At 45.6% G+C, this 14,397-nt stretch overlaps 1 protein-coding gene across 5 annotated transcripts in view; it reads right to left on the bottom strand.

Moving 5' to 3' along the window:
• NEDD4L (NEDD4 like E3 ubiquitin protein ligase) overlaps positions 1-14,397 on the bottom strand; it is a 255,186-nt gene that overhangs the window by 163,166 nt on the left and 77,623 nt on the right. For all 5 annotated transcript variants that reach the window (XM_080973417.1, XM_080973418.1, XM_080973419.1 and 2 more), the window contains one exon: positions 7,663-7,736. In XM_080973417.1, coding sequence (XP_080829543.1) covers positions 7,663-7,736 — 74 coding nt within the window. Of the gene's footprint in view, positions 1-7,662; positions 7,737-14,397 lie in introns of those variants that run through there.

Genomic DNA, 14,397 nt, shown 5'->3' with positions numbered 1-14,397 from the left:
GGCCAGCTCATATTGCCTCCTTGCAGAAACTGAGCAATGCCCTTGGTGTACCAAAATCACTGAAGGAAGTGGGGAGGCCAAACCCCACAGCATCTAGCAGGTTTCTTGTGGCATGAGGTTCCACTGGCCAAAATAGATCTGCGCTGCAGTGTGGGACTGGTCTGCCCTTGATCCTCTTCAATGGTGAAAGAGAAAAGATGCTATCAGGCGTGGAGCACCAGTGAAAGATTCACCAGAAGTTCAGGATGACCACCAAAGGCTTTAAAGCAAGACTCTCCCACCTTCCTCCCCATTTCTACGCAAGCTGCTTAATTTTTAACAGGCAAGTAGGGAACCTCAGGCTTGTACGGGAATCCCACTTCCTGTCATGGAAAGAATCCATTCTAAGGCACCAACCCCTCTTCACTCAGGAGGAAACACTACTAAATTTAGTGGGACTTAATTCCACGTAAGGGGCACGGGTGGCGCTGTGGGTTAAACCACTGAGCCTAGGACTTGCCGATCAGAAGGTTGGCGGTTCGAATCCCCGTGACGGGGTGAGCTCCTGTTGCTCAGTCCCTGCTCCTGCCAACCTAGCAGTTCAAAAGCACGTCAAACTGCAAGTAGATAAATAGGTACCACTCCGGCGGGAAGGTAAACGGCGTTTCCGTGCGCTGCTCTGGTTTGCCAGAAGCGGCTTAGTCATGCTGGCCACATGACCCGGAAGTTGTACGCCGGCTCCCTCGGCCAATAAAGCGAGATGAGCGCCGCAACCCCAGAGTCGGCCACGACTGGACCTAATGGTCAGGGGTCCCTTTACCTTCAATTCTACGTAAACATGCCTGGGAGCAGGATGCACTTGGTCAGGCGAGAAGGGAAAGACACACTTTCCTACTAAATTGGCCTTGTTCTGGTAAATAGTATTGTTCTGCAGACAATCACTCTAGAGACATTCCATGGAAGGTATCTGTTAAAAGGATTTGCGCCAACGTCACTCAAGGCACCTGCCTGAACACTTCGATCAATTGGCACACATTCTGATGAACCAACACCTTCAAGCTTTGCAAGCATCTCCAGCCTTTAGTGGGTAAAATGACACCTCAAATGTAACAAGTCAACTCAGATTTCTAGAGAAGGACAGAGGCCTAACCTCCCTCTCACATTACTTGTTTTGTCTATTGGTGGTTTTACATATGTTAAAAGGGCATTGTGGTTGCCCTGCTAAACCTCTCCAGTGTCACCCTCTGAACTTCCTAGTCGGTTTGCTCTTTCTTTTTATTCCAGTCATGGAAGGTTAAAATGTGGAGATCTAATGAGGTGCATCGAGCTTTGATGCTACAGCCAAAGCTAACCCAGTTCCACAAGGCCTGTGGCAGTTATGAACTTGTAAAGCGTGTTCCTTAGTTTTAAGAACAAGCCTTGCTCCCGCTTAAAACCTTGTGATCCTTTAATGAGCAGCTGGTAGACTTGAAAGCAATGCCGCAAAACTCAATCCACTTTGTCACCATTAATATTTATTGATGGTAAAATGTATTTACTATCTTCCCGCCAGGAAAAGGGCACAAGCTATTTTAAAAGTACAAGGTTTTTATACAAAGAGAGATCTGAGAAGCAGAGAAGGCTTATCCTGGAGAAGAGATAATCATAAGAGGGAATATGATAGCCCACATCAACTGAAGGGCAGTCACATAGATCAGTGGTTCCCAATTGATGGTCTGGGGGGGACTCGCCTATGGGTCAGTGGCACCATTCACGTAACAAAAACTACCATAGAGATACCAAAAGTTTCAAAAGTAAGGGATCCATACAAGTTAGCTGATGGGCAACCAAAGCAGTCTTCCCCAATGTGGTGCCCTCCAGATGGTTTGGACTACAACTCCCATCATTCCTGACTGTTGACCATGTTGGCTGGGTCTGATGGGAGTCATAGTCCAAGACATCTGCAGGCTGCAGAAGGCTGCTCCAGAGGGCAGGATCCAAATCAATGGATCCCAGTTATAAGAAAGGGGATTTCAACTAAACATTAGGAAGGCATGCCTGGTGCTATAAAGCTCAGAGGCACAGACGTCTTTGGAAGGTGGAGGACTCACTCCTTCGTTAGACTGAAACATGAAAACTAAATTCAGGTTGCATATTCCAGACTGACAGCAATAAAGCCGACGGGATTTTAAAAGCTCAGCAGCGATACAAGATGCGTGATGAAAGCCAAATCTGCCAAAAAGTCCTGCAGACAGCAAAGGGAGAATTATTGTGAGACACTACTATATATACCTAATCGCCTCTGAATAATGGTTTTGACCTGAAAAGCACTGAGCTGGTGCGTTTAATCTGAAGAAACCATTTCCCAGCACTGGCTTCTCTCTATATTCCTTTGTTCATTGGCACTGCACTCTACTTTAAGAATATGAAAGCTATGCTGGATCAGGCCAAAGGCCCATCTAGTCCAGCATCCTGTTCTCACAGTGGTCAAAAGATGCCTATAAGAAGTTCACATAAGTACCACCGCTGTCACCCCACATGCTATTTCCAGAAATACAGGGCAGTGTTAGAAATTCAGATATATAAACCAGGCACCAAATGGCTCCTCAAACCAGGGTTACAGTCACCAAAACGGAAGGCCCAGTTGCCGTTTTGGGGCCAGACAGCTCGAAAGTTGTATTTTTCAATACAACTTTTTGGTTCCTGAAATTCATTCTGATTGTGCAGATGGATATAATTCTACAGCATGTGGCATTACTGTGTGAAAGCAACCAAGATCCAAGGATCCTCAGGCATGCACCTGCAGGTGGTGGAGACATCATGCGCCATCCTGGCTCCCAGGTATCTCCACTTGGTCACAAGTGGTCAATAGCCAGGTGCAAAATGCACCTTGCACCTGGCAAATTTCGAACGCTGATACAGAGACATACTGTCTTCAACAGCGGTCAGTAGACCATATAATAACTTATAAATTCCTCCATTAATTTGTCCAGATCCCTTTAAAACCATCCAAAGTGCTGGCCATCACTATGTCTATAAGCAGTGAATTCCATAGTTTAACCATACCTCTTTTTGTCTCTCCTGAACCTTCCAACATTCAGCTTGGATGTGCCCAAGTTCTAATTTTATAAGAGTTACAAGGCACGTCCTTTTCATACCCGATGCCTAGTGGTGCTGTGGGTTAAACCACAGAGCCTAGGACTTGCTGTATGCCGGCTCCCAGTGGCGTAGCGTGGGGGGTGCAGGGGGGGCCAGCCGCACCGGGCGCAACATCTGGGGGGTGGGCGCTCACACTCGCAGCTCTCTGCCCCTACCTGGCTCACTCACTCTCTCTCAGCGCTGTCACAGATTTCGCAAAAATTTCGCTATTGTCACACGGATCCTCCTCCTAGCCAATCAGGAAGTGGGGTCCACTTCCTCATTGGCCGAAAGGCGAATGCATGCAATTGGCTGAGCTGCCGATTTTTCTTTTTTTTTCTTTTTTTAGAATTTTAGCAGAATATTACACCTATATCATGCCATACAAAAAAGAATCTGGTGCACAAGGCAGGAAAAGGAGAAAGATAGAGACAGAGCAACAAGCTAAGTTAGCTGAAAGCCTTCACCGGTTTTTGGTGAGTACTGCTGAAATTACAGCAGGACCATCAGCAGCACCACAGGAGACTCATAATCCTGATCCTGTGTCGGTGGACATTCCTGTTCCTGCATTAGAAGCAGAGACAGTTTCATCTAAGGATGTTTATACTCAGACTTTAATGTAGATTTCAGTTCCGTTGTTGAAAAATTTGCGCTAATTAAAAGCAGGCGAATTTAAATTAATCTGTATATACAGATTGATATTTTGCACTTCTATTAAAGAATTACAATTAGAGGTACAGGATTGAGGAAGTTGGCTCCATCTAGCCCAGTCTTGGATCATCTCCAGGGTATGGTTCCATTTTGATGTTTAGTTTTTGTTCTTGATATTTTTTGTCGTTTACGATGGTTGTGAGACGACATATAATAGCATGGCCCATGCTAGGTTACTACATTTGTAGATTTGTAGTCATAGACCTGCTGAAAATGTGGAGAATGTGTAATGCATGTTCGCACTCAATAAAGTGTTTGAAAATAAACTTGTATTTAGATGCATTTTACTTTAATTACATCAGTATTTTCATAACAAACAATACATGTGCTTAGGGGGTAAGGGTTTCTTTAACTAATCTAGTGGAAGAGACTCGAGTGCTAAAATCCACGGGTTAGGGGGCGCAAATTACTTGCCCTGGCCCGGGTGCTGACAACCCACGCTACGCCACTGCCGGCTCCCTCAGCCAATAAAGCGAGATGAGCGCCACAACCCCAGAGTCAGCCACGACTGGACCTAATGGTCAGGGGTCCCTTTACCTTTATCCAGACCCAAAGTGGAAATCATTCTGGAGAAGGCATATTAAGGAATAGAGAGCTGCTGCTTCACGACTGCAGTTTTAAATACCTAGCTATTTCAAAGATCTGATTCATCACCATGCCTGACCATGTTCTCCAAACCCTCCTCCATACACACAAAAACATCATATTGTGCGCCACAGATATCCAGATTTTATGTGATTTTTTTTTAAGTGTTCGCAGTCACTTGGGTTGCCTAATTAATAGTGGTTTTGGTAATTATGCAAAATGGGAGCAATCTGCCATTAAAAGAGATTGGGGAGAGAAAACATAACAGAAGAGGCAGCCTTTGGTTTTTAGGGGAAGAAGATTTCAAACAAGGAACTTGTGGATCCAAAACTAGAACCTCACCCAGGAAGCTTGCACAACAAGAGGATGTGATGAAACTTTTATCATTTTGGTAGGAAGATCAGCTTTTACATTAAAAGGGCCCACTAAGGCAAGTTCCAGATTGTTTGATACATCTGTATTTATAGAAATTCATTTATACAAATACTTGCTGCATTTATCCCCCACCGATCTGGCAAAGCACTCAAGTCAGTTTAACGTTTAAAATAATAGCTTGCAATCTAAGAAGCATGATGCAAACAGGAACAGCAGAGAGGCAAAGGGGGAAATGTCTAGAGAGCAAGAAATAATTTGAGAGCAAATTCGCCACATGTACTTCGTCCCCTAAGTATTCTACCTATATCCTCATCAGCCACCAGGGGGAGCTTCCTGTGCCATGAATACAAGAGAGAGGGGCATTCTGTACTTGGCAAACTCTGTAAACCTAAGAGTTTGGTACATACAACTGCATTTTTAAAAACAGAGTATATTATTCACCCATTTTGCCGTGGTTTTCTCATTTCATAATAATAATTTGTACCCTGTCCATCTGACTGGGTTGCCCTAACCACTCTGGGCAGCTTCCAACAGAACATGCAAAAACACAAGAGAACATCACACACTAATGGACTGCCTTCAGGTGTCTACGGAAGGTTGTATAATTATTTATCTCTTTGACATCTGACGGGAGGGCGTTTCACAGGACGGGCGCCACCACTGAGAAGGCCCTCTGCCTAGTTCCCTGCAACCTCACTTTTCACAATGAGGGAACTCACAATGAGGCCCTCGGAGCTGGACCTCGGTATCTGGGCTGAACGATGGGGACAAAGATCTGTTGGGGTGCTATTACTGGTATTGTTGTTGTCCGTGGCTTTGGGCAGCCTTGGTCTTTAGAGCAGTGTAACACACACTGTATGAAAACATCACAGGTATTCCATCCAAAACACACAAAAAACTAGGTCGTTCCATCATTAACACCACATTATTCAACACCAAATAGGCCTGACAAAGAATTAAAAGAGTTTGAAATGGCAATGATGTTGATTTTGAAATAGTTCACATATATTATTTTAGTATAATACTAACAACTCCATAAAATTAATTCCATAACTACTATCCTCATACTGCACATAGGGGAGTAGGATTAAGACAACAGCTTAATTTCAGTGTCACCCTCAGCTATGGGTTTTGGTGACATGAACGAGTCTATGCGCCCCTCAACTTGTGCATTCTCCCTCCTCCCCTGCTCATAAAGAATTTGAACCTTTCGTTTCTGTTTTTGATAAACTATGGCTTAATGTTACAGTTTTTAATCTTATTCATGCCTCATGAAACTCACCAGACACATAAACTGTGGTTTGAAGTCTGCTTGTTTCAGACAAACTACAGTTAATATTAACTGCGGTTTGTTGGGTTTGCCTGACACTGCAAACTGTGGTTAATCCAAAACAGGAGCAAAAGCATTTGAAATACTCCTCAAAGCTGTGTCGGAGGAGGAAAGAGAGCGCACGAGCCCATGGGGAGGCTAGGTTCACTCCTGTTATGATAAACCATGGTTTATTATGACATGCAAACACAGCTTCAGGACTTCTGAAAGTCACATGAATCAAATGAGATTTGAGCAGGAGCTTCCTTGTTCACAGCTTCTATACTTAGCTGCTACTTTATACAAGTTACTGTAGTTCATGAATCCTCCACTCCCCCCCATTATCATTATAATAACTATGTATATTACCCAAACCTCAATATACCGTATTTTTCGCTCTATAACACGCACCTGACCATAACACGCACATAGGTTTTAGAGGAGGAAAACAAGAAAAAAAATATTTGAGGGAGTCATTCCCCCCCCCATGCTGATGGGCATTGCCATTCATATACCAGTGTGCATGCACTTTGTCTTGAGATCCATTGCAGTCTGTGAGATGGGGCTTACCTGTACCTGCCCCCCCCCCAGTATTTTATTGAAGTTGGAAGAGGGAGGGAGGGAGGGAGGGAAGGAAGAGAGATGGAGAGCTCACATTTGTCCTAGGCAAAGCAGCAAACTCCTATGGGCCTAGGTGCCTTCACCCCCCCCATTAAATATTTGAGGGAGTCATCCCCACCCCCCATTGTGGTATGTGAGGTGGGACGTACCTGGCCACCCCCCAATATTTTTTGAAGTTGGAAGAGGGAGGGAGGGAGGGAAGGAAGAGAGAGAGGGGGGGAGCTCACATTTGTGCAGCTGCCTTGCCTCGCTGGAACCAGAGCAAAAAGAGGAGGAGGAGACGCAGGGGCAGGAGCCTTGTAAGCCGCTTTGCTTGAATTTACCGGTGAGGTGCTGGGGGAGGGATGGAAGGGGATGCCCTCTTTGTCCCTCCTTCCAGCTCATTGTAAAGAAAGCTCATTGCTTGAATTGCAGTCAGCCCATCAGACTATAAAGTCACCTCGCCAAAAAGCCATAGAACAGGCAGACACGTTGCGCGCAGCTCTTGCCGGCTTCCCATCCAGCCGGAGAAAGGGAGGTTGCTTCCCTTCTCCCACCTCGCCGAAAAGTCAGCAAGAGCGGCTTTTCGCTCCATAAGGCGCACACACATTTCCCTTTACCTTTAGGGGGGCAAAAGTGCGTGTTATGGAGCGAAAAATACGGTAGGTGCCTTTTTAAGAAATGAAAGGGAGTAGGATACAAATGATTGGCAAATTGGTTGGTTTATTATTATTATTTTAGCACACACACAAAAAACCCATCATCATAACAGCACAGCATATAAATCCAAGCAAAATACGAACCAATCGAATTGCATTGAAGGGCATAAATTAAAGGAAGCAGATACAGGTTCTTTTCCCAGTTTACTACTAGTTCCTGTCCTTTTTGAAAAGTTAATGCTGCCAACACAAAAGAGGCAATTGCCTCAGTAATTTAGATTCTGCTGCCACAAGAGCAATAAAAAAAAAAAAGAGGAATGTACATACCTGGCTCCAAAGATGTCCTTTTTGGCTAGATCTATTCCAGCTACAACCTTAACTCTAAGGATACGAGACTCCTCCTGTTAGAAAACGAAAACGAAAAGAGCAAGGTCTTAAAATAGGCTTGTTAAAGTTTGCAAATACAAATGCGAGCAGCATTTAAGTGGAATAAGATTAAATCTCCATTAAAGCTCTTATAACCCAAAAGACACATGGGGGGGGGGTGTTTACAATTAGAAGGGAGTTCTGAGTTCCAGACATCAATTCCCGACTCCAGGAACCACCAGGTCGACCGACTAGAGGAGAAAGCTACAAACAAATCAAGCTGGGATGCTAAACACCACAAAGCAGAACCTTCTTTAAAGCCCTAAACGGCAGAACCCCCATCGTTCTACCCAGACACTGAGGTCCAGCACTGAGGGCCTTCTGGCGGTTCCCTCACTGAGAGAAGCCAAGTTACAGAGAACCAGGCAGAGGGCCTTCTCGGTAGTGGCACCCGCCCTGTGGAAGGCCCTCCCACCAGATGTCAAAGAGAACAAACAACTACCAGACTTTCAGAAGACATCTGAATCGCAGCCCTGTTTAGGGAAGCTTTTAATGTTTGATGCATTACTGTATTTTAATATTTTGTTGGAAGCTGCCCAGAGTGGCTGGGGAAGCCCAGCCAGATGGGCAGGGTATAAATATATTAATTATTATTATTAGTAGTAGTAGTATTATGGTAGGCGATCTATATGTTCCAAGATCTGCCTCTAGGGCTGGCTCACTTGTGCGGCAAGGTGAGGCGATGGCCTTGGGTGGCAGGATCCACCGGGACAACATATCCAGAAGTCGATCTTTCTTTCTCCCCTTGTTCCTGATGCAAATCTTCCCTAGCAGGGAGGAGGGGGTGTCCTTTTGGGATCTGCCTTAAGTCCCAAAATGTCTTGGGCTGGCCCTGTCTACCTCCATCAGGTCAATAAAGCGTCACTGGTATCGGACACCAAACACTTTTTTTGTTTGCCGGCCATTTGCTCCTCAAGTGCTCATGTCATAGGGAGACTTGCCCTCCACAGCAAAATATCTGCAATGTGGAAGAAACACTAAACTGTTGTGAAGCAGGGTTTTGGATATTGGGAAGAGATCTCATCACAGATTACCACAGGCTCCTCGCTGAATGTTCAAGCTTTCATTTTAAAATGCCAAGTGTCTAGTCCCTTTTACTTGTGGGGGAACAAGGGGATGTGTGCAGCAGGGGTGAAGAGCCAGCAGCCCTACAGATGTCGTTGGAATCCAGTTCCCGTAATCCATGATCGCTGGCTATGCTGATGGGAGTTGGGAGCCCAGCAACAACAGATGGAGAGACACACGTTCCCCATTCCTGGGGTTTCAAGCTACATTCTGCCCAATTAATCAGAAATCAATAAAACCAAATAACTTTAAAGATATAAGACTTTCTGACCATTCTGTGATGACTCCTCATCTACAACATTTCTGGATACCAAACTGAGGCAACTCAGTTTATACGAGGTCTATTTGCAACTCAGTTTACACGCAATCTATTTTCACGCAAGTGCACATACGCATGGTGCCAGGGATCTGAAAACAGTGTGTCCTCCTTGCTTGCAAGATGCTCCCCATACATTCCTCTTCAGGCTCCAGAAAGGGTCTCCTCGCAAGCCACCAGGGTGCTCCCCACTTTACAGAATTTCACGTATGCGCACGGGGGCCTGGACCACAAACATTTCAAAAGTAGGAATTTCAGTATGCGCAGGGGCCTGGATTTCAAAAGTAGGGGTTAAAACAGGGGTTCCCACAGTCCTTTGCTACTGGTGAAACAATTGGGAACATTGCAGATCTGTTGGTAATCACAGGAGAACTGGGTGGCTGCCATATTTCAAGGCAGATCATTGGTGCATTAGCCCAGTGTTGTGCGCACTGTAACTTAACCTTACCGAAGATGCCTGGCATTTTCTGCACACAAAGCAGATGGCTCTATCCACTGAGCTACACAGCCTTCTCCCCAGTTACTCTTGAGCTCTATCAGTAGTTCTTTTGCTCCGCCCTACACATCCCTTGTGTGAGCTCACATCCAACCACTATTTCCCAACTGCCTCACAATCCATTCCCCTTTATAGCGCTGTGTCTTCATTAAGACTGTAAGCCTGAGGGGAGGTGGCGGTCTTGTTTGTAGTGATTTGACTGAGGAACACGAATAAAATAACAAATTAATTTTTAGCCCAGCTGATTTGCCCCTTACAGCAAATGCCCTGATAAGGGGCGACGTACCTGCTCAACCACCAAAACTTCTGGGAATGTAAACTAAAAGGGAAGTATAAAAATCCTTACAAATAATTAAGTCCAGAGTGACTTAATCTATCCTAACCATAAGCTCTTTATATGCAATATTTACATTTAAAAAAAAATAAATTCCTGTTCTGAATTCTAAAGTAGCTAATACATCAAGAGAGAGTATCAGTTTCACTTTGCAGACAAGGTGAGGAATACAGAAAGAGATTAATTACAGGAACCCAAACCACAAAAGGCCTTAGACATGCATACTGGTTTTCAGCAACAGTCAAAAATTATTTGACCTAATTCCGAGCAGAGAAATGCTTCTACCTCTGCCTTTTAGGAAGGCCAGGGAAAATTATACATCTACACCACCCCATAACAGGCCTGGGTCTTCTAAAGAGAACTGCCTCTTTGTAATGAGCCAGACCCGTTGATTATTTCCATTGTTCCAAGATGGGTGCGCATCTTGGAAAATGGAGGACGTTCTCTATGTATAATGAAAGGACAGGGTCATTGCTTCAGATTAATTTACATGGGGTGGGGGAGAAGCACGGCATTTTGGACATGGGGCAATCAAGGATAGCTCAGTTGGTATAGAACGAGACTCTTAATCTCAGGGCTGCGGGTTCGAGCCCCATGTTGGGTGAAAGATTCCTGCATTGCAGGGGGTTGGACTAGATGACCCTCGTGGTCCCTTCCAACTCTACCATTCTATTATTCTTGCACGGGTCCCTCATAAAAAAGACAACAACACAGAATTTCAAACACTTTTGTAGAGGATGGAATGTACAAAAATTAATGTTTTCTCTGCTGACTTGGAGAGCATTATGTGCAGGTATATTTTGATGCATTGAATAGAATGAAAGTTTGAGACATGGTGGAAGGAAGAGCCCGTGTACAAATTCAACAGGGCTTTGTTGCTGTTTTGTTAATGTTTTAATACTGTTTTATAGATATGAATGCTGTCGTACTCTGAGAATCCTATGATTTTTGGTGTAACTGTGATGTTTAGCTTATTTTCTGGTTGTTTTGTTAATAGTGTTACATAGATGGTAATGGTTTTATTTGCGAGATTGTTTTACCGATGACTTGTTAAGTATTCTATATGATTTATGCTGCATTTGTGATGTTCCATTGTGTTATTTTTCATCTTTTGTTTGTAAGCCGCTTTGGGATTTTTTTGAATAAAAAGCGGCACAGAAATAGAATCAATCAATCTACTTGTTGACAGGGTGGATAGTGTTGGACTAGGGACCTGGGAGGTAAGGTAAAGGGACCCCTGAGCATTAGGTCCAGTTGTGGCCGACTCTGGGGTTGCGGCGCTCATCTCGCTTTATTGGCCGAGGGAGCCGGCGTACAGCTTCCGGGTCATGTGGCCAGTATGACTAAGCCGCTTCTGGTGAACCAGAGCAGCGCACGGAAACACCATTTACCTTTCCGCTGGAGCGGTACCTATTTATCTACTTGTACTTTGACGTGCTTTCAGACTGCTAGGTTGGCAGCAGCAGGGACCGAGCAACGGGAGCTCACCCCGTTGAGGGGATTCGAACCACCGACCTTCTGATCGACAAGTCCTAGGGTCCATGGTTTAACCCACAGCGCCACCCATGTCCCTTGGGACTTGGGAGACCAGGGTACAAATCCACATTCAGCCATGAAGTTTGCTGGGTGACCTAGGGCCAGTCACCGCCTCTCAGCCTAACCTACCTCACATAATTTTAGGGAGGAGAACAACAGAGGGAGGAGAACCGTGGACCCCACACTTGGAGGTCATTGGAGTAAATGGTGGGATATATAAATCTAATAATAAAAAAATAACAATAGACACAGAAGAATATAAAACACAGCTGTATCAAGGCAATGGCCCATCTAGTCCCAGATTCTATTCTCACAACGCCCAACCAAGAGCCTATGGGAAGCCTACAAACTGAAACTGAGCACAACAGCACTCTCCTCGCCCACCATTCCAGGCAGCTGTCATTCAAAGATAGTGGAGGTAGAACACACCCATTGTGGCTAGTGCCCACTGACAGCCTTCTCTAAAACTCAGCCCAATCCTCTTTTAAAGCCATCTAAGTTGGTGATCATCATTTACTGGGACACAGATGCAGTGGCGTCGCAACGAGGGGGGGGGAGTGCACCCTGGATGCCATGTCGGGGGGTGTGTTAAATAAGTTAAATACCAAGAAAAAAGCACACCAAGAACTCAGGCCAATATAAGTTTCAGTAGTGGGAGTGGTTCCTACTCAAAAATGAATAGTCAGTTGTAACAAAAACTAATCCATTCAAAAGTATGTATTCTGACAAGGATTTCAAGCTCAAAACAGAGATTACAAACTCAAACTCATAAGGATATATATAATACAATAATTCGTTACAGAATTAGTAGAGATAAGTTCATGTTAGTCCATAGTCAGATTCGACGTGAAGGTCTTAGTTTCAATCATTGAGCAGATGTCAGAAGTCAATTATGGATCAGAAACCAGGACAGGGCCCTGTTTCGATGTATTCTCCTTCATCAGCTAATTTTTAAAGGGTTGTGCAAGTTTGAAGAATTTGTATAAATATATCCTGTTATTTTCTACGTTTGCGCACAGAAAAGATCAAGATACACGCTGATCTACCCACACGTAGTTGTTATCTCTGAGAAACATAGAAAATGGAATAGTTTTTGCTACAATTGACTATTGATTTGCGAGTAGGGACCACTCCCACTACTGAAACTTTTATTGGCCTGAGTTCTTGGTATGTCGGGGGAGTGACAAGAAGGCACCCCGCGGGGGCTCGTGGCAGCGCAAGCAGCCATCGCGCCGCCACAGCCACATGTGGCGGATCCTCCATTCGCAGATGCAGCTGCGAACAGAGGATCCCAGCGCCAGCGGAAAACCATTATGTACAGCGCATGTGCGGTGTTGCACGCATGCACTGTACATAGCGGTTTGCCGCCGGCACCGCTCAAGCATTGTACGGACGGCAGTGGGATCCCTCTGTCGCCGCTACAGCCGCATGTAGAGGATCCTCTGTTCGCAGCTGTAGCGGCAACGGAGGGATCCCGGCACTGTCTGTACGGCGCTGGAGCGGCGTCGCCGGCAAACCACTATGTACAGCGCATGCATCATACGTAGCGACGCCGCACATGCCCTACGTAGCGACGCCCCACCCCAGGTGTTAACGCCTTCATTCACCCTGTACAGGTGACGCTGTGGTCCAAACCACTGACCCTCTTGGACTTGCCGATCAAAAGGTTGGTGGTTTGAATCCCCACAACAGGGTGAGCTTCCATTGCTCTGTCCCAGCTCCTGCCAACCTAGCTGTTCGAAAGCACACCAGTGCAAGTAGATAAATAGGTACCGCTGCAGCAGGAAGGTAAACGGCGTTTCCGTGCGCTCTGGCTTCTGTCATGGTGTCCTGTTGTGCCAGAAGCGGTTTAGTCCTGCTGGCCACATAACCCAGAAAGCTGTCTGTGGACAAACGCCGGGTCCCTCGGCCTGAAAGCGGGACGAGCGCTGCAACCCCATAGTCGCCTTTGACTGGACTTAACCATCCAGGGGTCCTTTACCTTTTAACCTTTACCATCATTACTTCCTGCAGGAGTGAATTCCATGGTTTAATTATTCACAATTAAGCAGTGCTTTTCCTTCCGCCTGCATATACATTATTCTGGATGACCAGCACAAAGCAGCTCTGTAATTTTGGGGTGCTAGGGATAGCCTAATTGAAAGCAAAAGACCCAAGCCCAACTTCCAGCCCTTTTGCTAAAGCCTCTGACAAACGCAGCACGTTATGAACAGCTTGCCCTATAAACATCATCTCTCTTGGATGAACTTTCAACTCCTTTGGCACACTAACCGAGGCAGTGCGCACGCGCGCACACACATGCCAGGGGCTGCTGCAAAAGTAAAGAAGAGCTGGGCCCTGTTTAAACCAGTTTTGCCATCGCACATATAAACTGCACCTTTATTTCTGCCGGGCAGCTTTCCAACAAAGCGTGACCACAAGCCTTAGCAACGGTAACCTAAGCCTGCTGTTGGACAGTCAAATGGCAGCACCTGAAAAAATGGAAGGAATTGCTCTGCCCTTGCCATACCTGCCTGGCTATAGACAAAGAAGTGACAGAGGAAAAAGGTTTGCAGAATTTCAGTCCTTTCGGTGGGGCTGACAATCAAGAAATCTCCACCACGGGTTTTCAAAACGAGGGCGCGGTTTCCTCAATTGTCCCTTAGCTTTGCAAAATAAGGTTGTGCATGCCGCCTTCATTTCTATTCAACCCTGGTGGAGCGTGTCTTCATGGCGCACCATGGGGCAGAGGGCAACACGAGGAGGAGGAAGCACAACAGGGCAGACATGTACCCTTCCAATCAGTCTGATCGAATTGTTTGGAAGGCCTGCTGCGTCCTCCTAACACCCTGCCAGCCCCACACTGCTTTGTAAGGCTGGGGTGTGGGATCGGACTCGCAAAACAGCACA

This window comes from Podarcis pityusensis (assembly GCF_964106645.2).
Source record: "Podarcis pityusensis genome assembly, chromosome: 11".
Taxonomy (NCBI): domain Eukaryota; kingdom Metazoa; phylum Chordata; class Lepidosauria; order Squamata; family Lacertidae; genus Podarcis; species Podarcis pityusensis.
This window is presented reverse-complemented; position numbering and strand designations above follow the sequence as displayed.